General features: G+C 45.9%; 1 protein-coding gene across 2 annotated transcripts in view; it reads left to right on the top strand.

The window, feature by feature from the left end:
- AHCTF1 (AT-hook containing transcription factor 1) overlaps positions 1–24,194 on the top strand; it is a 2,174,249-nt gene that overhangs the window by 52,002 nt on the left and 2,098,053 nt on the right. For both annotated transcript variants that reach the window (XM_069607832.1, XM_069607831.1), the window contains exon 2: positions 16,385–16,513. In XM_069607832.1, the coding sequence (XP_069463933.1) occupies positions 16,393–16,513 (121 nt within the window). In that variant the 5' untranslated portion in view covers positions 16,385–16,392. The remainder of the gene's footprint in view (positions 1–16,384; positions 16,514–24,194) is intronic.

Here is a 24,194-nt window from a genome sequence, read left to right as displayed (position 1 = left end):
CTGTTCTATTTGGATTCTGGTCCTTGAATTCTGGGAGTGTGCATTTGAATTTCTTAACCTTTTATATACATCTCTTGATACCAAAGGATGAAGTGCTTCCACTGCACTATAATCTTTTATTATGCACCGAATACCGAAGATCGGTCTCCATACCACTTGGGAGCGAGGGAGAGTGACGGAACAGTGCGTGTAGTGACATTACACTATGGGCAGAACAGCCCATTGTTACAGGAGAAGCACAACAAGTGTGACCTGCAAGAATTGGCAAAGTGGTGGCGGGGAGGTGGTAGGTGATGGGACTTTAGCCAAAGTCACAGTAGTCTCTGCTCTTAGCATAATCAGTGTCTCATTGAACAATGGATCTATTGCCACCCGGGGGTTTAGGAAAAGCTGGGAAAAACAAATCGAGGCCAGGAGTAAATAAGGAGTAAACCCAGGATGAGTCAACTGGTTAAAAATGTCAGCGCTCAGAACTAGGGCAGAGGGATGGGTTTTAGTACTGTATTGACTTGTCTTTATTTTTTTCTGATGCTGTTAGTAACTATACCGTGCATGCAAGCTCTTGCGTTTGTTACCCATACCCATCCTGTCACAGATCTGTGAAGCTTGCAGACAGTTTAGGGCATCTATTCGCAAGCAGTATTTGTTTGGGACCAAGATAAGTGACATGCCAGAAATGAATCTTGCACAAGCACACCGAAATGAATCGCACAATTGTACACTGGGGAACAAAGCATGAATCCCCTACACACCCATTGACTCAGAGCTCCCATAATAAGTCCAGAAATCTGGTGATGGAACACTGAGACTGCTTTGGTACTTTTATTAATGAAGAGGTGTGGAGGAGATAGATATGCATATAGCTGGCATTGTTTCACACTGATATTAGAATAAAGGTTTGATCCCTGCTAACCTGAGCTCCTCTGGAGCTATGGTTATCATATAATGTAAAATCTGTTTTGACATTTAAGAAGTGTCTTATGTGACAATTCACTGGGATCTCCTCACTTTCTCCCCCGGAGGAGCTCTTCCCTGTGAGGATAGAGGGTTGAGGCCGCTACCCAATAGTCCCCATAGGGGTGGTGAAAAGCAGGACCTCCCAGAGAGAGATTGTCCCCATAGGGATAAGGACCCCAGTTCCGTGAAGGCACTCTAACCCCTTTTCCCTTGGGACCAAATCCCTGTTAGAAGTTCCTGATAACGCTACCTTCTGTTATTGTAATGTCGCCTGTCTTCACTCCACAAAGTAATATGACCTAGACAAGGAAGAGCCAAAGAAACCTGCAGTTTAATATAGGGGTGTCACGGTATTCATTTTATGGCGGTACGATAATCTTCTTGCCAAATGACAGTATATCTTGGTTATCGCGGTATAGCAGGTGGAGTTAACTAATAACAAATATTTTCTTAAAGTTCATACATGGTCAGATTTATCATCACAAAGAAAACCAGGCCCCCAGTGCCAGAATTGGGCTTTTCAACCTACTTGTCACTGAAATGCCACCCCTCGCTTCCACCAAACACAAACTCATGTGTGGAGAGAAGGAGGAGGAGGAGGAGGAGGAGGGGGGGGGGGCCTTGCTGCGACTGGCAAAGCAAACGTAATAGCTTTTCTTAAATCTTAAGTGGTTACTTAGGCTTTTAGCTCCCTCACTGGCTACTGGTGAAGATGAACATGTTGCCATCTTGATAATCTGCATGCCACAGATTAATGGAGGCTGATGGTAGTATGCGCTTGTGCGCACACACGCACTCTCTCCCTCTCTTTACGTTACAGCCTTTAGTTTACTTGCAGGCCATAAATTGTTCAGTAATCACATACATGTTACCCTTTGGTATGGCAGCAGGGAATACCCGCAGAGATGAGTGAATTTCGCGGTGTGACTTATTATATGTAAATTCAATTATATATTAGAAAGAGGAGAGTGCACACTACCTAAACCACTATGCGCCTTTCGGCGGAGTACCAACTTGAAAGAGCTTTTGACCAAAAATGATATTTCACTCAAGAAGAGTACACAAACTAGGATCACGGAACAATGGGGATTACCCAAATTAACTGGACACTCACCTTATGGGGAGTGTGTTGTTTTGCAAATATACGAGCATATCTACGGTTGTTGACCTAGGACTGGACAAACCAGGGCGACAAATGGGCTTTACTCCACTAATATAGTATATGCCATTTGGTGCCCATGTGCTAAAATTTACATTGGTATGACTGAGAGGAAAGCAAAACAGCGGATTAGCGAACATCGGAGTTGCATCAAAAATAAGGTGTTTACAGCACCCTTGTTTCCACATTTTCTAACTATGGAACACTCGAGTGACACATTGAAATGGACCATCTTGTGGCAACAGGTCAGATCCAACGACAAAGCAGAAGATGCGAGGAAATTATTCTTCAGAGAACAATGGCTTATATTTCTCACTAACGCGTCTGAAACAGGTTTAAATGAAATGATAACCTGGAACAGCTTCTAAAAGTACCATGCGAGCAAGTCTGTTTCAGTGTGGTGACCATTTAGCTACCCTGAGGCAGTCCGCCCCGTACAGGTCGCGTATTCCAGCTAGTTCTTGATGTTGCACAGCACCCTTCATTCGCACCCTCCATAATACACCCACAATGAGATCCGATGGTTATGTAATTTAGTTAGGTGTTACAGAGCTTGATCCACGGGATCTGCATTCGTCACATGTAGATTCCAGTGGACGACGCAGCTTGCGATATGATAGACGGACCGTTGACCTAGAGAGACCAAGTTTGTTTACACGGACCATAGACGAGGCCGTGTCCTGTGATTGAAATGGTCGCTAGGCATTAGCGCACATCATCACACCGCACGTCAATCACGTGATCTCCTGGATCGCATATTTCAACAGCAGCGTTGTTAGATACAGGCAGCAGACGGCGATGTGAAGTTTGCACTCCCGTAGGCGATCCGAACACTTACAGGGTCCTAAGAAATCGACGTCCCGCTTCAGGTGGTACATTGCACACTAACTGGTGAGTTCACCTCCACCGCCACATGCAGTGTGTCCGGTCTATAGAAATCTGCACAGGCAATCGAGACGTAGTGTCCTGGCGCTTATTTTCATTTCTCTTCCTGAATTGCAGTGGAAGAATCTCGCGGCTTTGCGAAAGCACATTATTGATTTGCAAACTCAAGTCCTAGGCATACTACAAGGCCAGGATTATCTCTTCAAGTGTAATCCAGGTATTTGACACCTTTGTAACCCTGTTCCCAAGTATTTACATGAAAGAATGAGTTTTGAACATTCGATGTCGATTGTGAATACGGGGGTATAAGAACACTAAGGAGATGAAATTGTTGTTGCCTAGACACCGCATATATATATATGTGGACACAATGGTTAGACGGTTCAGTACTGTAGGTGCACGCAGACACAGTTTCACCATACTACAGCAGAGCTGGGTCAATACTCGGCACCAGACGATTAGCAATATGTATCTTTGGTCGTAACTCACATTTTAAGAAAAATAGAAGACTGTTGAACAGACCTGACTGAAGGTTTATAGGTCTGTCCTTGTCTGTCCCTTGTTTTGATCTGTGGTCTCTTTCTCTCTCTCTCTCCTTTCTCGAATTGTAGAGAAGGTGTCGTCTATTTAGAAGACGAGATACCAAACTGATTCCTGTGCCCAAAGGGAAACAATCTATACCTTTGTTGACACGGTAAGCCCACAGTGATGAAATTAGTGAACTCCTTGGGTAGCAGGTGAAATTGAACTTAGAATCACTAATAACCTCCTGCTTGTTGTTGTTTTTCTCCCTCTCTTTCCTGTCTATCGGCCCATCAATGCACAAAGTTTTTTCGTGCGGCAACCCTTCTAAGGTCGGGCATTGGGACTTCAAATTGCCATACTTCACATTGTGTGAAGGATAAGAATATTAGCCTAGTTTGGAACAGGCTAAAATGAATGTTTTGAGGCTGTTTTTTTGTTTTTTATATATAGTTGTTTGTTGTTGGTTTCCCTGAAGAAGTCTACCGATATTTAAAAGTACTTGTCTTTGGAAGATAGACGAAACATGTAGGGTAATATGCACTGAATAATAAACAGTGTGGAGAAATGTTATTAGTTTGAAATTAATGTCCCCTTTAGGCAGACAAAGGGCGACTATCAAGTACAGATTTTTCCAGTAAGGCATCCCGATATGAGATGAGGTGTCAGATGCTGTCTAACCAACTTTGTATTGCACTTTATTAGCGAATTTGCACTTTACTATTGCACTGAGAAATTAATTGGTGTTAACACTGCACTATTGGCTTTAGTTTTGTATAGAAAGGGTGTGGTTTTATGATTATTTTTATGTATGTTTTTTTACTTGCCATGATAGGATGTATTTTAGAATAGGCAAGACGCTAATATTATAAATTAGTGCCTCTGAAAACAGTATGTGTTATGTTTGTATATATCTATTTGTCAAATTTGTTTGTGCGTCCCCAGCGACTAAATAAATGATACATGGTTTAAAGAAATGTATTGACACAGGACCTATTTGATACATGGACCGAGCCGGGTAGTTGATGGATTGAAGAGGTAGAGTGAGGAAGACCGTTGGGTTCTTTAGTTTTGGATTGTCCATTTGCTAGCTAAGGGCTGAATCTAGCGGTCTATAAATTAGCCTGATCCAGTCTCCTCTTTGTTTTCAGAATTCAATGATCGAACCAGCGAAATCCCCCATTGTCATATGTTTAGAAAACATTATCCATTATAAATATATAAACCCCAAAGTAAATCCTTTTCCTTCTTGGCACTGTAATTGTATTTATTTGTAAAGCGCTCCCGGCCCTGGGGCAACTGGGCGTTTATCTTACAGCAAGTGAAGTTTCACAAGATTATACAGTTATGTTCCATTTTGCAAAGATTACAACATCAGGCAATACACAGTATTGAATGAAGGCAATTAAAAGAACAGGCAGCAACAAATGGCGTAGCCGCCGCAGTACGAGCGAGATGGTAGCAACAAATGGCGAACCCGCAGAGGTGTGAGAGATCAGGCAGGTTGGTTAAACAGGCTAAGGCTAGTGAACGCTCGAATAGTCTTTGCGGGGCGGCAGGCTTATGAGTGCTGGCAATCGAGATCAAGTTCATGCAGCCAACGTTTGGAATTTCTCCTGAATAGTAGGAAGGAAGGTTCAGATCTGAGGGATGAAGGAAGCGTATTCCAAAGCTTGGCCGCCAGGACCGGAAAGCTGGATCCCCCTGATTTTTGGAGATTAAATCTTGGGATGGACATAGTATGGACTTGGGCAGGTCTTAATGGCAAGTTTGAGGTATGTGGCAAGAGTCTGTTGGTGAGTTATGCTGGGGCAAGATTGGCCCTGGCTTTGTGTTAAGGCAAGTGTTTTAAGAGAAATTCTGTGCTTGACAGTCAATTGAGGTTGCATCTTGTGTCAGATATGTAGAGCTTCTTCGGGATGTTAAGGGCAGCCCTGATAGCATTATTTTGTGTTACTTGTAGTTTATTGATATTTCTGTGGCTGGTCCCTAAGTAGAGGGAATTGCAATAATCAATTTTTGACATGACTAGAGTTCTGGCCAAGGTGATACAATTGGGTGTCGTGAGGAATGGCCTGCATGCAGTGATTAGCTTGCAGGTTTAGGCTGGTGCTGCTACCACGGCGTTAGTTTGTCTAGTGAAGGATAGTGTAGCATCAAGGTAGATAACAAGTGTTTTCGTGTTATTTGAAGCCAAGATAGTGTTTCCATCGATAATGAAGGATTTGAAAGCAGGGTGTAACTTGCTCAGTCTAGTGTGAGAGCCGAGTATTAGTAGCTCAGTTTTCTCGTCATTTAAGCAGAGTCCATGGTGCGCCATCCAAGCTTGGATTACTGAGTAGATTATATTAAGGGCTTGTGTCTGCTGTGTGGTCTCCTGTGATGGGAATAAGTATCTGGGTGTCGTCGGCGTAATTGGTATACGTGACACCCATGTAATCAAGAATGTCAAAGAGAGGCTTCGAAAAGACATAGAGCGTGAGGTAGACATGTGACCTTTGCGGGACCCCACAGAGTACTGGAGAGGGTTTGGCAGATGGTGAGAAGACCCTCCTAGTTCTGTTAGCAAGGAAAGATCTGATCCAGGAGGTGGCTGAATCGGAGAAGTGAGCAGCTATTTTCAGGTGGTGGCACAGAGTTTGGTGGTTGACCAAATCGAAAGCCGCCGATAGGTCAAGCAATAGTAGGAGGGCTAATTTACCCATATCTTTTATATCTTGTATTTGTATTATAAGGTCGATCAGGGCAGTTTCTGTGCCGTGCCTGGGGCAGAAACCGGATTGCCTGAGGCCCAAGAGATTGTTAGTTTCCAAATGTGCTTGAATTTGCAAATAGGCAGCGCAGTCCAGTATTTTTAGTAAGAAGGGCACCGTTGTAATGGGTCTATGGTTGGAACGGTTACGAGGTTCAAGGGTGGGTTTTTTGATTAGTGGGATGACCCAAGCGTCTTTTAAGTTATCGGGCACGATACCTGTTCTAAAGGAAGCATTGATGAGGTTGGTAATGAAAGGCGCAAGGTCATGAGCACCTGCTTTAATGACAGGTGTGGGGCAGGCGTCCCCTTGACAGTTGGACGGCTTTAGCTTCCTAATGGTGATTTCCACTTCCCAGGTGGCTAGAGGTGAGAAGCTAAAGGGTTTGAATGAGGGCTCGGGACGGGTAATGTTAGGTGCGGTTGGTTTGGAGTCTGGGTCTGTCAGAAGGTGGTGTGTTTTTTTTTTGTGTTGATTTTGGTTTGTAGCATCGATATTTTATCTAGGAGAGCCTTCTGGATGTTAGTACACCATGTTTGTTTGTTTGTTTGTTTATTTATTTGATATGCCGCGCAAAACCCAGAGGTAACAAGGCGCAACAGAGAACAGAAGAGTGAGTATACATAAAGACTTGGTTACAGGGTAAGAAACAGTTGACTGGTGAGCAGAGCATTGCATTTCTTCCAGGATCTGTTAAGTAGGCATATATACAAATATACAGATATACATACAGTATTATACATTTCAGCAGGTCAGTTTATGTACATATATACAGTGAGGTTGGCTAGGGGTGCAGGGGCACTGTTCAGTCATGGGGATCGTTGGAGCGTAACCAGGTGAGGGTGTTTCGCCTAAAACTGAAATGGAATTGGTCAGTTCCGATGTTGAGAGGGAGGGCATTCCAGTGTTGGGCTGCCATGACAGGGAAGCTGCTGCCTGTTTTTTTTTTTTTTTTTTTTGGTCTGAATTTGGGTACCTGTAGGCAGTAAGCGTTGGTCATCCTGGTGGGTCTGGTGGAAGTTCTTTTTTACTATTCTGGTTGCCAGGTATGGGGGTGGGGGGCTGCGTTGTTTAAGCATTTGAAGGTGACTGATGCTGTTTTGAGTGAGATGCGGTCGCAGATTTTGAGCCATTTGTGCTCTTCTTTTGTTGCATATGTGTTCCTTGTGTGGTAAGTTGAGGGCTGTCCTGAGTGCATTATTTTGCAGAGTTTGGAGTTTGTCTGTTATGTATTTGTTGGCTCCTAGGCACATGGCATTACAATAGTAAAGTCTGGATAGTATTAGGGCATTGGCGATGGTAATGCAGCTAGCTTGGGAGAGGAATGCTCTACTTGCCCTGATAAGCTTGCACGTGTAAGCAGTAGAGGATGCTAAAGAGTTAACTTGTTTTTTTTTTTTAGTTACATGGCTGAGTCAAGGTGAAAGCCTAGAGTTTTCACTGTTTTGGCAACTGTGATAGTGTTGCCATCTATGTTAAAAGCCTTGTAGTCAGGACTGAGTTTTTTTAGGTTGATGTTGGATCCGAGGAGCAGGATTTCGGTTTTCTCATCATTCAGGCATAGGTCGTGTGGCCATCCATGCCTGAATGATGAGGTATATTTTTGTTTACCAAGGCCGTATCTGAGTCGCAGTTGCCCGAAAGGGGTATGAGAATCTGGGTGTCATCTGCATAGTTGGTGTATGAGACATCCAATTTGTCCAACTTGTCAAATAAGGGCTTGGTAAAGATATTGTAGAGGGTGGGGGAGATGCAGGAGTCTTGGGGGAACACTACTGGTTATTTTGATGGGGTCTTCTGAGGCTAGTGAGGAGAAGGCTCTCATGGTTCGATTGTCCAAGAATGATTGGATCCAGGCTATGGCCTCTTTTGAGAAGTGGGCAGCCGAGGCCAGGTGTTCGCACAGGACTGTGATCTACCAGGTCGAAGGCTGTCGACAGATCGAGGAGGAGAAGCATGGCGGTGTTTCCTTTGTCGTTAATCACATTAATTTGGGTTTTAAGGTCGATTAAGGCAATTTCTGTGCCGTCTTGCGGTCTGAATCCAGATTGGCGGGCACCTAAGAGTTTGTTGGTTTCTAGATATTGCTGGATTTGTAAGTATGCTACTCTGTCTATTATCTTTAGCAGGAATGGCACCGTGGTAATAGGCCTGTAGTTGGTAGGGATAGCGGGGTCTAGGGTTTGCTTCTTAAGGAGCGGCAGAACCCAGGATTGTTTGAGATTGCTTGGTATGGTGTTGGAGGAGAAGGATGCGTTGATCGGTTTGGTTATAAAGGGAGCTAAGTCCCTGGCAGCCTCCTTTATTATCTGGAGTGGGCAGTTGTCGCCTTTGCAATTGGAGGGTTTGCGAGAGGCGATGACCCTGACTGTTTCTGGTATGGAGATTTTAGCGAATCTGAAGAGATTTGGGCCTAGTGGGTTAGTTATTTTGACAGGGATGCTAGGAGGTGAGTCGTTAGTGGTTATGGAGTCTTTTTTTTTTTTTTTTTTTTTTTTTTTTAAGAGCAATTTTAGTTTGGAGAGTTTTGATTTTGTTTAGGGCGTTTTGGACGCTGGTGCACCATTGTGTCTTTGGTTATGTTATCTGGTGGGGGTACAGGGGATTCCAGTTCTCTTAGGATTGCAAATAGTTCCCTGGTATTGGAGCTGGAGTCTTTGATTCTTTCATTGAAAAGGTTCTTTTTGGTGAGTAGGATTTCTTTTTTGTAGTTATTTGAGAATTGTTTAAGCTGTAATTTGTTCTCTTCTGTGGGGGTATTGCGCCATTGAGTTTCTAGTTTCCTTTTTGCATTCTTAGTTCTTTCAGATGGGGTGTGAACCATGCGTTGAGGTGGGCTTGTTTACTCTTTTGCAGTTTGAGGGGGGCAATAGTGTCTAGTCCTGTCTTCATGGCATTGATATAGCTTTCTACTAGGCACTCTGGGTGTAGGTTGTCGGGGAAAGCGTTAAGGGTTGGCAGCAGCAGTGGTAAGAGGTTGTCAGGAGTTATGTTTTTTTTTTGCTCTACGGGGGAGTGGTGGTGCCATTTTTTTTTTTTCCCACTGGCTTCTTTATGGAGTGAGAGAGTGAAGTTGATGAGGTGGTGGTCTGTCCAGTGTTGAGGAGTAGTTTTGGAGATGGTGGTATCGCAGTTCAATGTGGCGATCCAGTCCAAGGTCCTACCTTTGTTGTGGGTGGGGGTGAGCACTTTTTGGATTAGGCCGTGTTCAGCAAGCATGTTGGCTATGGCTTGTGCTGGTTTGTCATCAGGATCATTGAGACCGAAATTCAGATCGCCTAATAATAGTATTTGGGAGGTTTCCTTTGAGTTAGCTAAGAGGCTGGATAAATGTGCCTCGAAAGAGCCAACGGGGCCGGGTGGCCTATAAATCAGGTAGATGGTTAAGGTACGACAGTTCAAGATGGGCAATTTGGCTATTAGGAGTTTGCAGGATTTGAGAGATGTTTGGGTCGATAGTCTTAGCTCAAGATCAATCTTGGCTATGATGGCCAGTCCGCCGCCTCTGTTGATGGGTCTGTTCATTCTGATTATTTGGTAGTTTTCAGGGGTGGCTATTGAGAGTGCTGGGCCTGCTGCTTCATGCAGCCAGGATTCGGTAATAGCCAGGAGGTCGAGGTTGTTGGTGGATAGGGTGCCTGCTATTTCTGTGCCGTGGGCTACTAGTGATCTAGCGTTGATTAAGGCTCCGGATATAGTAGTTGTGTTGGGTTTGTCTTGGATAGTTATCGGGATGAGTTTGGGTTGGGTGGAGCTATTGCAGTGTGTAGTTAAGTTGGGGTATATTTTAGGGTGTCTTAAGGTAGATCATATGAACTTGTTCTGGTAACTGGGCTCGAAGAGGCGGGGTAATCTGGCTCGAAGCCTGATGTTTGTTTCTGAGGTTGAGAAGGGTGCATTTTCTGCAGGGAGCATTGTTAAAGTAGCAGTAGAGATGGAGAGGTGTAATAAGGGTATGAGGAGGTATGGTAAGGTGGCCGTTTGATTCTTGCTAAGGCGCATTGTACAGTTTGAGGAGGACTGAGGTGAGGGTGGGTATCTAGAAAGGTCGCTGGAGGTTGGCCGTGGGCATGTATGCTAGATGCGATATTCAGGCGATACAGCAAATTAGGTTAATTCCACATCAGATTGGGTGTGCTAGATGCAACATTCCAGTAACAGGGCCAAATGGGAGTAGTCTGGCATCAAGATAACATTTAGGTAGGTAGCAGGACTAGTCTCGCATCAGGGTAGCATTCAAGTGATAGGGCAAGGCAGGGCTAGTCCATCAGGGTAGCGGTTGCTTGAAGCAATGTTCCAGTAGTGGGGCTAAGTGGGGCTAGTCTCGCACCAAGATAGCATTCAAGTAATAGGCTTAGTCCCGCATCAAGGTAGCAGGTGAGCATATGCTAGATGAACATTCAAGTAGCAGGGCTAGTCTAGATAAGCATCCAATTGGCATTCAATAAAATGATGGGGCTAGATAAGCATCCAAATGGCATTCAATAAAGTGATGGGGCTAGATAAGCATCCCAATGGCATTCAATAAAGTGATAGGGCTAGATAAGCATCCACATGGCATTCAATGAAATAGTAAGGCTAGATGAGCATCCAAATGGCATTCAATGAAATGATCGGGCTAGATGAGCATCCAACTGGCATTCAATGAAATAGGGCTAGATAAGCATCCAAATGGCATTCAATGAAAGGATGGGGCTGGATAAGCATTCAAATAACAGTTGGGCATGTGCTAGATGTGACAGGGCACTGCATTAATGCAGTTGGAGGGCTGGGGACTGTCATTGATAGTGGCTATGGGCTGGATTTGGAGGTTGCAGCATGGGTGGGCACAAAGTTTGCACATACAGAGATTTCTTGTATGCCGGCAGTAAGTGAGTTTACCTGACACGGTACCTTGTGCTGCCGTAGCTCAGGAATGTCGCGATTTTGATGGTACAGGGTCCCTGGCAGTAGACTGAGGCAGGAAACCGCCTTGGATCGATTGCCTTAGAGGAGATGGCCGGCTCGCCCCTCCCGGCATGCTATTGGCTGTTATGTGAGCGTCGGCGGCCAATGGCAGTGGCTGGTGGTGCGATGCAGGGTGGGGAGGAGGCAGTGGATGGAGCCTAGATTCCCTGGGCGTCCATCTTGGAACGGGTGCCCATGTGCAGCCCGATAGGGAGGCACAGCGAACGAGGTGCCTTTCGGTGGAATTAGCAGGCGAGTTGTGCTAATTTCACAATTTGAAGATTGCGGCGGGCGTCGGACACAATTGCCGTACTTTAGGATATTGCAGGCACGCAGCGCGGATGCTGTGTGCAGCCTCTGGGTGCTTACCTTGATGAAGGGAAGCTCCTGCTTCTCCTTCTCAAGGGGGTCACTGCTCCAGCAGTGTTGTTGGGAGCTTCTGCTCCTTTGCTCTGGTCAGATGGAATGGGCAGGCTGAGGTCGGAAACTGCCTTGGATCGATGGCCTTAGAGGAGATGGCCGGCTCGCGCCTCCCGACGTGCTATTGGCTGTTATGTGGCATCCGTGATACATTTGTCAGTAGGGGCAATGGGTGATTCCAGTTCTTTAAGAATCATGAACAATTCTTTTGTATTGGATTCGGCTTCTATGATACGTACATTGTAGTTTTATTTTTTTAGCTACAATGATAGCTTCTTTATAGTTGGACGAGGCTATAGTCAAGGTAGTTTTGTTATTGCGTGTCTGACAGTTTTTCCAGCGCGCTTCTGCATTTCTCTTGGTTTTACGCAATTCTCATAAATGCGGTGTATACCAAGAATTGAGATGTGATCGTGGTTTGGGTTTGCGCATTTTTAGAGGGGCTATGGTGTTTAATGCTTTCAAGATGGCATGATTATATATATCCACTAGGACTGTAGGTTCCGAAGAGGATGGTGTGTTGTTAAGAAGGGGAAGAATTAGAGGAAGCAGTTTGTCTGTTGTAATGTTCTTATTGCGGGTGAGAGTAGCTGGTGCAATGTTCACATTTGGACTGTATGGGGAGGCGTTAATGGAAAAGGTTATTTTGTGATGACTTGACCAGGTGCATGGTATGATAGTTATCAAATTAGTACTGCAATTGAGGTCAGCGAGCCAATTTCAGGTTCTACCTTTAATATGAGTAGGCTCATGAATGTGGTGCGTGTAGCCAAGACCTGAGTGTGTACTAGCTAGGTCAATGGCATTGGTGTCTACTGGGTCATTAAGGCCAAGATTAAAATCTCCAAGTATTATGCTTTGCGAGTTTGGTTTGACATTAGAGGTGAGGAGTGACACAATGTCCTCAGAGAAAGTTGAAATAGGACCGGGTGGTCGGTAAATGAGATGTAGTGTTGCCGTTTGATTAGTTGATAGCGGCAGTTTAATGGATAATGATTCAGCGGATGGGATCTGAAGGTTGGGAATAGCTCTAATGTGGAAGGAGTTCTTAAAGATGAAGGCAATCCCTCCACCTTTCGCTTGGTCTGTATTTCTATCACATCTGATTATAGCATAATTGTTTGGAATGCCTAGAGACAGGGAAGGGCCTGAAGCTGCATGTAACCAGGTTTCAGTGATTGCTAGGTTGTCGAGGTTTTCAGTAGTTATAAAGTCAGCAATGTCAAATGCATGGGCAGGGAGGGATCTGGCATTAATGATGGCTGCCTTGATCATGGTGTCTTTTGTGATCACATTATGCGTGCAGGTATGGCTAGTAGGCGGAGCATTAGTGTCATCCGTGGTATCTATGTCAGCAATATTCATAGTATTAGTATGATGGTTTTTGCTAATCTTAAGTAGGTGAGGACGAGGAGTTCTTGTGCACAGTCTAGGTCATAATCTAAGGTTTCTAATGAGAGTGCTAGGGTGGTTGGGTGCTGGTTTGGCTAAGGTATAGTTACTTATAATAGCTCGGCGTGCAGGTGTTACTGCTATGCACCCTCGAATAAGAACGGCTAATTGTGCCAGCGATGCATTCCTGCCACACTACAGGTAATGTGAGCAGCGGGAGACTCAGTAGGGGCATGGGGCAGCTCAAGAGTCCAGAGAGTCTTGGGAGTTACCTCCCTCATCACAGTAGTGACATTCAGAGAATCTAGAGTCCTGAGGGCCTCGGGAGGAATCTTCCTCGTCACAGTGATAAGCCAAGTAGGATTAAAGAAAATACAAGACAACAAGAGCTGTCTGGAGGTAATCTCTAACATCAGAAGATGGGGAATAATTGATAGAATTGTAAAGCAAGCTTTCAGGCGTCCTTGGGAAGAAGTAAAGAGATGTTTGGGGACTATTGTGAAAGACTTTACTATGACAGTCCTCAAGGCTCTACAAGGTCGTTCAGGAGAAGGGAGTCCTTCTCCTGACCATACCCTCTCTGTTGAATGGGAAGCTAGTGCAAAGGATTGTTGGAAAAGAGATGAAGACTGAGCCAGTTCCCCAGGAGAAGGGAGTCCTTTTCATGGTGCAATATTTTCATTAGGATGCTGAACCATTTTGTAGATTAGTGGTAGGGTTAGAGTAAACTTGGACACGACCACCCAAGTTAATATTTGTTTAGGTACGGCTAACCCTTTAGAGATTGCGAGAAGTAGGTCCTCACATCTATCTAGTGATGACCACATTCTAAGTCACCTGTTGTGTACTAACCCACACTGTGCAAAAAACTAAATGCAAAAAATCAATGGTTTTTGTAAGATGCCTTAAATATTGTGTATCCCCGGAAACTACCGGCAGGAAAAAGGTTATGATAGCCGTGTAAGGCTATTTTTAAACCATATGAAAATAAATATTTGCTTAATGTGCTACATCCAAATTGGGTAATCTCTTGTGTACAGACCACATGTTGTGATTAGTTAAAACGTATGCTGGATCCACACCGGGCAAGTGTTGGACAGGTGGGGTAGCCCATGTCCTCCCTTACCTTATATTGTTACCCCTCATGACATAGGCCCCCTCATCAAAAGAGGGCAAAGCAACCCCAATATATAACAAAGGTCACTACATTGCGTAAAGTGTACACTATGTTCAGAGAATAATTGAAAAGGATTGAGTTTCTGTCTGTTGAAGACTTCTTTTGTTTTTAAATATACCACATAATGAGCCTATTGGCTAGAATATTTTCCCTCCTTCGAATACAGAAGTCAAGAAGGCCTACTTTTTAGAGCATTTCGTCTTTGGTGTAGTGTCTTAGTAAATGGAACTCAACAAACGCAAAACCTGCTGGGCAACGACAATTAAGGACATACAATGATGGGTTAAGCGAGCCTAAAAGAAAATGGCTGTGATGCCGGTTGTAATGGAAACTGGAAATTGTAGGCATATTGTAAACCAGCAATGATGTGCTATTGTGCATTGTATATTGGAAATATAAAACCAAATCATAATTAATGGGAATACTTTGAATTATTCATAACCACCAGAATAGTTCTTGGCAACATTTCATAACCTTGTTTTTCGCATGCCTGTGTCATTTTAGAATTGGACCAGCCATTCATTCACAAGTCTGTCCTGGATCGGCCACCAATGGACTCTGGCCAGCCCAAACTGCTGATTGGTTCTTTATGGCATAGCGAGCAAGGGACCTACGCCTGCGCATATCCTCTCACTCAGGGCAACACACTAATAATACATGAGTGAAAGTGTCTGAATTTTATCATAACGACTGGCATTATTCCGGGCAAACTGCCATACCATTGGTTTTTAGCATGCTTTCGCCATTGAATTGATCTGCTCATTGGGCATACACAAAAGCCATGTTCTTGGACATGATGCAGTTTGTTAACTGGATATAATCTAATCTGGCGATCTGTACTATTGAGGTTTACAAATATGCTTATTTATTTATGATGCGCTCCAGACCCAAAGGTTACCAGGTGCAGCAAAAAGTATATGCGATGCTTACAATGTTACATGCATAAAATGTACAATGAATAAAATGTACGATATTACATAAATGTACAAATATAAACTTAGAATGTGTTTAAGTGGTTACCAGGAGAAACTCAGATGTGCAGGAATGTAGGAATGTACATACAATATTAACAGTTATAGGCATAATGAAAGGTAGCTAATAGTACCTATGTGCAATTGAGAAGGGTTAATCGTACAGTGGAAAGGGATCATATTCAATGTCTAGGCATTGTTAGCATTAATGTGTTTGATAAAGTTCCTTCTGAAGTGTGAAAAAGGTTGGTCTACTCTTAGGTTGGGTGCCAACGCGTTCCACAAGTTGGCAGCTCTCACAGGGACGCTAGTACCACCAATTTCAGCAAGTCTAAATCTGGGTACTACCAGGCAGTTGGAGTTGGCAATTCTCGTAGGTCTTTTGGACGGTTTTCTTTTTATTTTGTCCGTCAAGTAACTGGGAGCAGCATTGTTGAGAGCCTTGTGGGTCAAGGAGATCATTTTTAGATGGATTTTATTGTCAGAGAGCCATTTGTGTTGCCGCCTAATAGAGGAGATGCGCTCCCTTTTCTTTATGCCGAGTGCAGCTCTAAGAGCATTATTTTGTAACGTTTGGAGTCTTTGGGTGGTGGCTTTGTTAGCACCACTATAGAGGGCATTGCAGTAGTCAAGTCGGGAAAGTATTAGGGCTCTCGCCAGGATCAGACAACTGTTATTGGATAAGAAGGGCTTACCTGCTCTTATCAGTTTGCAGGTCTAGGCTGTGGTAGAGGCGAGGGAGTTAACCCGTTTAGTAAAAGACATGGTAGAATCGTGGTAAAAACCAAGTGTTTTTACTTCTCTCGAGACTTTGATCACATTTCCGTCAATACTGAATGCAGAGTAGTCCGAGTCCAATTTGTTGATGTTGGCTTGTGTGCCCAGAACGATAAACTCGGTCTTATCATTTAGGGAGAGACCATGGGTTGCCATCCATTCCTGAATGATAAGATACACTCTGTTCACCAACTCCCTGTCCTTGCTGTGATCCCCAGAAAGCGGGAGGAGAATCTGTGTATCATCCGCATAGTTTTTGTAGGTGATACCTAGATTATCGAACATCTACATATGTAACAAAAAATGAGTGTAATGTTTATTCGGTACAGTACATCTGATGGTCACATTGCCACTATAAATCAATTTATTAGAGTATCAATTTATTAGAGTATTGGTCCTCATTTGATTCTCTTTCTGGTTTTAGGTTACAACATGCAAGACCAAGTGGCTCAAGTGAAGAGCAGTTTACTCCTTTTCCCAGAAGTTACATTACAAGCACTTGGGGAGGATGAGATAACTCTAGACTCCGTTCTTCGTGGTAAATTTGCCCCAGGTAAGACATTTTTCCTAATGCTTAAATAAGTGAAAGAGGTAATCTAAATACTGGCAGCAAGTAACCTTGAGCGTTGGTAAACTTATGTTGGTAGAATGATATTTAAAAATCCCAATTTGTTCAACCTTCGTTTCACTTTGAACAGGTATTTTTCTGAACACAATGTCACATGTGCTCCATTTCCATTCCCCCAAAACAAAAATATTTGCTCCTTGATGCGTATATAGGAACTTTCAGGAGACCTGCATCGTCTAAATGTGGGGCATTCTGGGCTTTAGCCTGTTGAAACCAGTCATTCATATTCCTCTGGTCATTAGCCTTTGTAATAACACTAACCTTTTTTCTGATGCTTGTTAATCTGCTTAGAATTGCATGCTGTGCATATGGTCCAACATCCAGTGGTAACCGCTGAGTATTGCATCTTTTCTTTCGGGGACCGAAAGGGGACGTCGGCATAGGTGTGTCTGTAACACTATCCCTATCGTGACGCGTAGTGCACTCAAAATCCCTCACGCGCCGAGGTCCCTCAGATTGTTTTTTTCCGCCCAGATAACTGATCACCCTAAAGCAGAGCTCTTAATAGAGACATTGTTTTATCTTCACCGAATTGTCGGTTATTCCCTATTAAGTCACTTCGGCCACAAGAACATCTCTGATGAAGTCTACGGGGGATTCGTCTACAGCTGTGGATTTCGGCGCCTAAGATTCGGCGGCCGGATTTTCCACGTGGTCGGGCCCTCTGGCCAAACTATACAGTAGGGAAAGTGGGGTCGGGGTGGCCATATTGTCGGTATGTTTTTCCTCCTTTTCCCCTCTTTTTCCCTTTTGGACTGGTCATACGTCCCTTTAGCTATGGAAAGGACTCATTTTAGATTCTGCGCTAAGTGTAGGGTTAGATATCCTTGGAAGGATGAACACAGGACGTGTAACGCCTGTCTGCCCCTGGAGCACGACGAGAAGCAGTGTGCAGCCTGCAAACTCATTCGGCCTAAAACCCTTCAGGAGTGCTGCATAAAGCGGTGGGCCGCGTACGGCATGTCGCGGGTGGAACCCCCTTCTCCCACCACCACACCCGCTGAGAGTGACGGGGGTACTTCGGATGACCAAACATCCATTGTGGATGTTCTAGACCTTGAGGCGGATGCTTCTAGGTCCGCCACGCCTGTCCCCGACCATTTAAGGCCTGACTCTGGTCTCGCTACAGGGACAACACCCGGCGACAGGGGCGTACAAGCGCATCGCACTAAGCACACAACCCCTATACCGGTTTCAACATCTTCATCGAAAAAGGTGAAGGCGCCAATAGGGCTGCCGAAAACTTCGCCGGTTTCCTCGGATTGTTCTGATCCAAAGCCTTTCCCGCATCCGCAGCAGCGTCTTGCGACTGGGCAGTCCAAATCAAACAAGGGCGCTACTCCAAAAACTGCACACGTTGAAGCACAGAAATCCGACGCTTCGACGGTCTCAAAGGCCGCGGTAGGAACGAAAACTGCGGCTAGGCCTCTACCCGAAAAACCGACCGCTGGGCCGTCTAGTGCCACCGAAGGTAGTTTACCTGCCGGTAAATCATCGGAGCCACTGTCTCACGCCGATTCGGCGACTATCGAAAGCAGCATCGAAAGAATTACAGCAGCGGTGGGTCTTACCACGGTTCCACCTAAAGTTATGGGACAAGCCGCAGAAAAAATTTCAGATGCGGATTGGGATCCTGATTCTTACGACGCTGAACGATGATGGCCAGTAGCCTCTCTCCGACACCGTAAAAGACTCTTTTCCCCGTCGCAGGGCGGAAAATGTTGTTTCTCCACCCGCAGGACCGTTTGGGTCCTCTAAATGGACTACAGAGAAGTTCGAAGGGTGTATGGATCGGCTGGGGAGGATTATCGGGTTTTCTGACCATCCTCCCCCGAAAAGGACTCAGATGGACCCTAATCTCCAAATTGAAGATCAGTCTCCTGCCTTCCAGCAGGAAGATGTTGTCCACATGGACACATATAGGGACATTTATAATGAAGAAGAGGAAGCTTCATTTCTTCAAAGTTATGAGGAAGAACAACAGGATACTACGTACAACTGGGAGGAAACCCAGCAAGAAGGTCAGGACCCATGGACACAGCAAGATCAGGACTCTGATGTTTTGTGCCTGGATTCTCCTCCATCCACCCCGGCTCGCCAGGCCTCTCCTGTAGATGACCAAATGGCATTCAACTCCATGTTGAAAAAAGCAGCTGAATACTTCAAAATTTCCACTCAAGAGGCAGTGCCTGAGCAGAATTTTGTAGAGGATATCCTTAAGGAGAAACCTCCATCTAGCCAGGCCATACCCCTAATCAACTCTGTGAAGAGAAGGTTGGCTCCCTCATTGGTACCTCCAGCGCAAACCCAGGCAGTGAACCCAAAAGTCAAAATTATTTCGGCCTTTCCCTTCCGACCCTCTATACTTCAGAGGGCACGCCATCCCAGATTCATTGGTAGTGACTACCACTCGGAAAAGGGGAGGGGTACCCCTTGCCACGGGGAATCACGGCCGTATCTAAGCGACTGTATGCCCTTGGCAAACATGTCACGTCAGCAGCCGCATACACTACGTGGATTGCTAATAATACTACACTATTGGCAAGCTATGCTGACGCCCAATGGAACTTGCTCCAGGAAGGCCTCCAAGAGGTTCCTGAACCCGCCAAATCAAAGCTTCTCTCCATTGTAATGGAGGGAAGACAAGTTAACCAGCATGTGATCAAGAACACTCTTGACACTGCTGAAACTGCAGGCAGCTCTCTGGTCCAAGGGACCCTACTGAAAAGACACGCTTGGCTGCGTACGTCAGGTTTTAAACCGGAAACTCAAGCCTCCCTCATCGACAAGCACATTGAGGACTCTAACCTCTTTGGGAAGGCGGTGGATGAGGCTTTGGAAACAGCCAAGAAGGAGCATGAGACTCTGAAGTCTCTGCAACAGATCACACAGAAGCCTTCCACCCATAGAGGTAATAACTCTCGGCAGTCCTTTCGAGGGCTGGTCAAAACAACTACGGCACGGGAAACTTCAACTCAGGACAGACTTCTGGAAACACTGCATACTACCCAGCAAGGAGTCAGAAATGCGGCTGAGGTAGAGGCCCCAATCTCAGAGGAGAGCCACAGCCTCTTCAGAAATTGCCACCAAATCCAGGTCCCCTCCCATGTTACCCCGGTCGGGGGGCGATTAACTTCTTTCCTCGTGGCATGGGAGGGGATAACTTCAGACCAGTGGGTCATAAAGACGGTCGCCCACGATTACTGCGTGGAATTTGCCCAACCTCTACAATTCAGACCGCCGCTCTCACGGTGCCTTTCATCGGATCATCTGGAGATCCTGAACCAAGAGGTGGAAGCGCTGCTGGGAAAGGACGCCATAGAAGCTGTCCCTTTTCTTCAGGTAAACAACAGTATTTATTCAGTGTACTTCCTTGTACCCAAAAAGGATCTCGCCATGCGCCCTGATCTAGATCTGCGCCCAGCGAACAAGTTTATAAAACCCCAGAAGTTTTGCATGGTAACACTGCAGGAGGTGATCCCATTGTGGAAACAAGGGGACTACATGGCAACATTGGATATGAAAGATGCATACTTTCATATTTCAATGTTGCCGGCGCACAGGAAATACCTAAGGTTCATGATCCAGGACAGGCATTACCAATTCAAGGTACACTCCTTCGGCATCGCCTCGGCGCCGAGGGCGTTTACCAAAGTCCTGGCAGTGGTGGCAGCACACCTGCACAGACTATCAGTCCCGGTTTACCCTTACCTCAACGACTGGCTCATTACGGGGGACTTGTTTCACGCTTGTTTTTCGAACACCCAAAAAACAGTAGTTCTACTGTTCAGTCTGGGTTTCTCAATGAACGAAAAGAAATCCAGCTTAGTCCTCAGTCAAATAAAACAATTTCTGGGAGCACTAATTCGGACGAAGGACTGTCTCTTCTTCCCCTCCAACAAGAGGGTTCAGGACATGCTTTTTCAGATCCCTCAATATGTAGCCAGTCGGGAGGTGACTGTGCACAAAGCCATGCGCTTGCTAGGAATGATGGCATCATGCATATACTTGGTTCCCCACGTGCATCTGCGCATGCGTCCCATCACATGCTCAACAGCCAGTGGTGTCAGGCCAGCGGACAATGGGAAGATCTGGTAGTTGTCTCGCCAGCCCTCGTTCTCTCTCTCTGCAGTGGTGGTCAAGAGAAAACCTCTTGAAGGGGGAAGACCTTCACCACCCCTGCAGTGGAAGACACTCTCACGACAGACGCATCACTCACTGGGTGGGGGGCTCACCTGCTTCACCAGACAGCGCACGGAGTGTGGTCCCCTGAAGTAGCGTCCAACCATATAAACTTACTGGGGCTATTAGCTGTGTTGAAAGCATTGAAGGCTTTTCAGATGCAACTGCAAGAGAAGACAGTGCTGATCCTAACAGACAGCATTACAGCAATGTTTTACCTGAACAAACGGGGACGGGGCACTCTCCAGGGCTATCCAAGCTGTCCCAAAACATTTGGATATGGGCTCTCAAACACAAGATATTTTTGTTGTCCCAACATGTTCCAGGGGAACTCAGTCTTCTGGCAGACGTACTCCGCAGAGATTTTCCTCTGCCAGAAGAATACGAATGGCGGCTATTCGAAGACATGGTATCCAACGTCTTCGCAGAATGGGGCTTCCCAGAGATCGACTTGTTCGCAACTCAGGGTACGCCCAATGCCAAGACTACGCCTCCAGGTACCCCCAGAACCGATCCAAGGGGAACGGTCTCTGGATAACATGGTCGGGGAAATTTGTCTACGCTTCAAAACACCCTCCCCACCCCCACCGCCGACTCCATCTCAACAAGATGGTGCACAAGATGCACCAGTAACCAGTAACCATGATACGGGTGGCTCCTATGTGGGCCCGCCAACCCTGGTTCGCTCACCTGATGGAAATGTCCCTCTCCCCACCAGTAAAACTACCCTGCCCGTACAACATGTTGTCTCAGGACAGGGGGAGACCCTACACCCATGCCCACAAACCCTGAACTTATCAGCTTGGCTCTTGAGATCATAGAGTTGGGACACCTGCAACTCCCTCAGAGGTGCATGGACATACTCGGGGAAGCGAGAAAACAGAATACACGTTATTGCTATGCCAGCAAATGGAAACGTTTTGTCATCTGGTGCAACTCCAAGGGCGTCAATCCCTTTCGATTGCTCACCCACTCACATTGTGCTGTATCTAACCCATCTGTTGGTCACTGGGTTAGTCTTCAACACCCTAAAGGTTCGTCTGGCTGCTCTCTCAGCTTACACCACATCACAACAGAAGGTGTCATGGTTGAAAATACCGGTGATTAAGGCCTTTATGGAAGGGGTTAAGAGGATTTATCCTCCCATTTCTCACTCAGCCCCTGGATGGGATCTGAATGTGGTTTTGAACAGGCTCATGGGAGCTCCCTTCGAGCCTATGCATAAAGCAAGTCTGAAAGACCTGACTTGTAAAACAGCCTTCCTAGTGGCGATCACTTCTGTCAGAAGGGTTGGGTAACTGCAGGCTCTTTCTGTTCCAGACCTCTTTGTTACAGTCCACAAAGATAAGAGTTCTGCACACACATCCCAGATTTGTGCCTAAATTCTTCTCAAAGTTACATGTGAACCAATCAATCGAACTACCCACTTTCTTCCAGAACCCTACTAACATGGCCGAAAGAAGCCTACACACACTGGATGTGCGCAGGGCAGTCATGTTCTACCTGGAAAGAACTAAACCACTGAGGAAGACTAAATTGTTCGTTTCAGTGGCAGCTGGTAGAGAAGGGGATCCTTTCTCTAAATCAGCTATCTTAAGGTGGATTGTCAAATGCATCACACTGTTTCTCTCTTGCTAAGAGAGAACTGCCCTTCAAGCCTAGAGCACATTCTACTCGAGGGACTGGGGCATCCATGGCATTCATTGCAAATGCTCCCCTTGAGTCCATTTGCAAAGCGGCAATCTGGATTTCTGTACACACCTTTTACAAAACACTATTGCCTAGACACTCATTCTAGGTCTGATTCTCAGGTGGGACAAGCAGTACTAAGACATCTTTTTTCTACTGTTCCATCTCACAACCCACCTCCAACTCCGGATACTGCTCGCTAGTCTATGCACAGCATGTGATTCTAAGCAGATTAACAAGCATTAGAAGACATGCATTACTTACCTTAATAGCATTTCTGATGATTGTATCTGCTTAGATTCACATGCACCCTCCCTACCTCCTCGCTAGGGTTGGAAGGAACATAGACGTCTTACTATTTTCTCTCTTCATGTACTCACTCACTATAGCCTTGGGCTCCCTCACGGCAGAAAAAATACAATCAGAGGGACCTCGGCGCGTGAGGGATTTTGGGTACACTTCATGTCACGATATGGATAGTGTTAGACACGCCTATGCCGACGTCCCCTTTCGGTCCCCGAAAGACAAGATGCAACACTCGGCGATTACCACTGGATGTCGGACCATATGCACAGCATGTGAATCTAAGCAGATACAATCATCAGAAATGCTATTACGGTAAGTAATGCATGTCATCTACCACCCACCCCATCACTCGGGGCATTGATCCAAGTACTTGGGCGCCACCCCCCCTCCCCCTTATTGGTGCCCAGAGAGGGTTGACATTTCACGGGGCTATCGCAAAAACTGGCCAAATGCTCACCCCTTCCACTTCCTGTGAAATAGCTCCCCTAACTTTCTCTTTTCCCCAAGGCACAGTTCCCCTGCCTCTCCACATCCTTGCACCACCGTCCTGCCTCCTTGCCCTCCCAGCCCTCTTTCCTGCTTCATTGCCTCCCAGCCCCAAACCCCTGACTACATTCCTCCCTTGACCACTGCTCGTTTCCTGCCACCGCCCCCCTCCCCCCAGCTCTGTCTTTCGAGTCCCTGACCCCTCGCCCTCAGTTCTCAAGCAGTGCAGTAATGATGGTTTGTTTTTATTATTTGAAAAGCACAGACCATTCCACAACAGTAGCTTCATGGGACTGATGATGGCAATCCAATATAGGAGGTGTCAGTAAGACAATACGATTTAAGTGAGTGTGTGCGCACACAATTCTATGCATCCTTGATCATTTCCGGCGCTCACAGTATCACAGCATCTGTTGCACTTGGTGATGGACCATACAGGCTATGGGAGCTATGTGATCACTGCGCCGCCCGCAACTGCGACGCCGAAAATGCCGACGGCAGTTACGGCACGGTGCAGTCATATGGATCACTGTGCCCGCTTCCCCTGGCCTACATTACCCCTCCCAACCCCTCACCCCACTTAACTTTGGGCGGCACACTTCTGCGTGTGCCACCCTCACTCTGCGATCCCTGCGGTGTCAGCTGCTCCCACTAACGTGGGTTGGAGCTGACGCCGCTGGGTGCTTTTCTTATTTATTTATTTTTTTCCTTAAGTGTCCCCCCGCTTTCGGAAATGGTAAGCAGGGGACACCCCTTCAACCCCTGCTCTGCTTGGGCGCCGTAAATGTCAACCTCATTTTGTGCACCTCCAAAGTCGCAGTGACTGCAGGGACGCACAAATGAGGGCGACATTTATGTACGATACCCAGGTTATGTGACTCAATATAGGCCTTGGCGGATCTCAGTGACTTCTGCAATTCCCTCTCTATCCTCCCCTATGGCC

The sequence above is a fragment of the Ambystoma mexicanum genome, chromosome 4q (assembly GCF_040938575.1).
Source record: "Ambystoma mexicanum isolate Mex_15411 chromosome 4q, UKY_AmexF1_1, whole genome shotgun sequence".
In the NCBI taxonomy this organism is placed as follows: Eukaryota; Metazoa; Chordata; class Amphibia; order Caudata; family Ambystomatidae; genus Ambystoma; species Ambystoma mexicanum.
The sequence above is the reverse complement of the archived record's forward strand: the minus strand, read 5'-3'. Positions and strand labels throughout refer to the sequence as shown.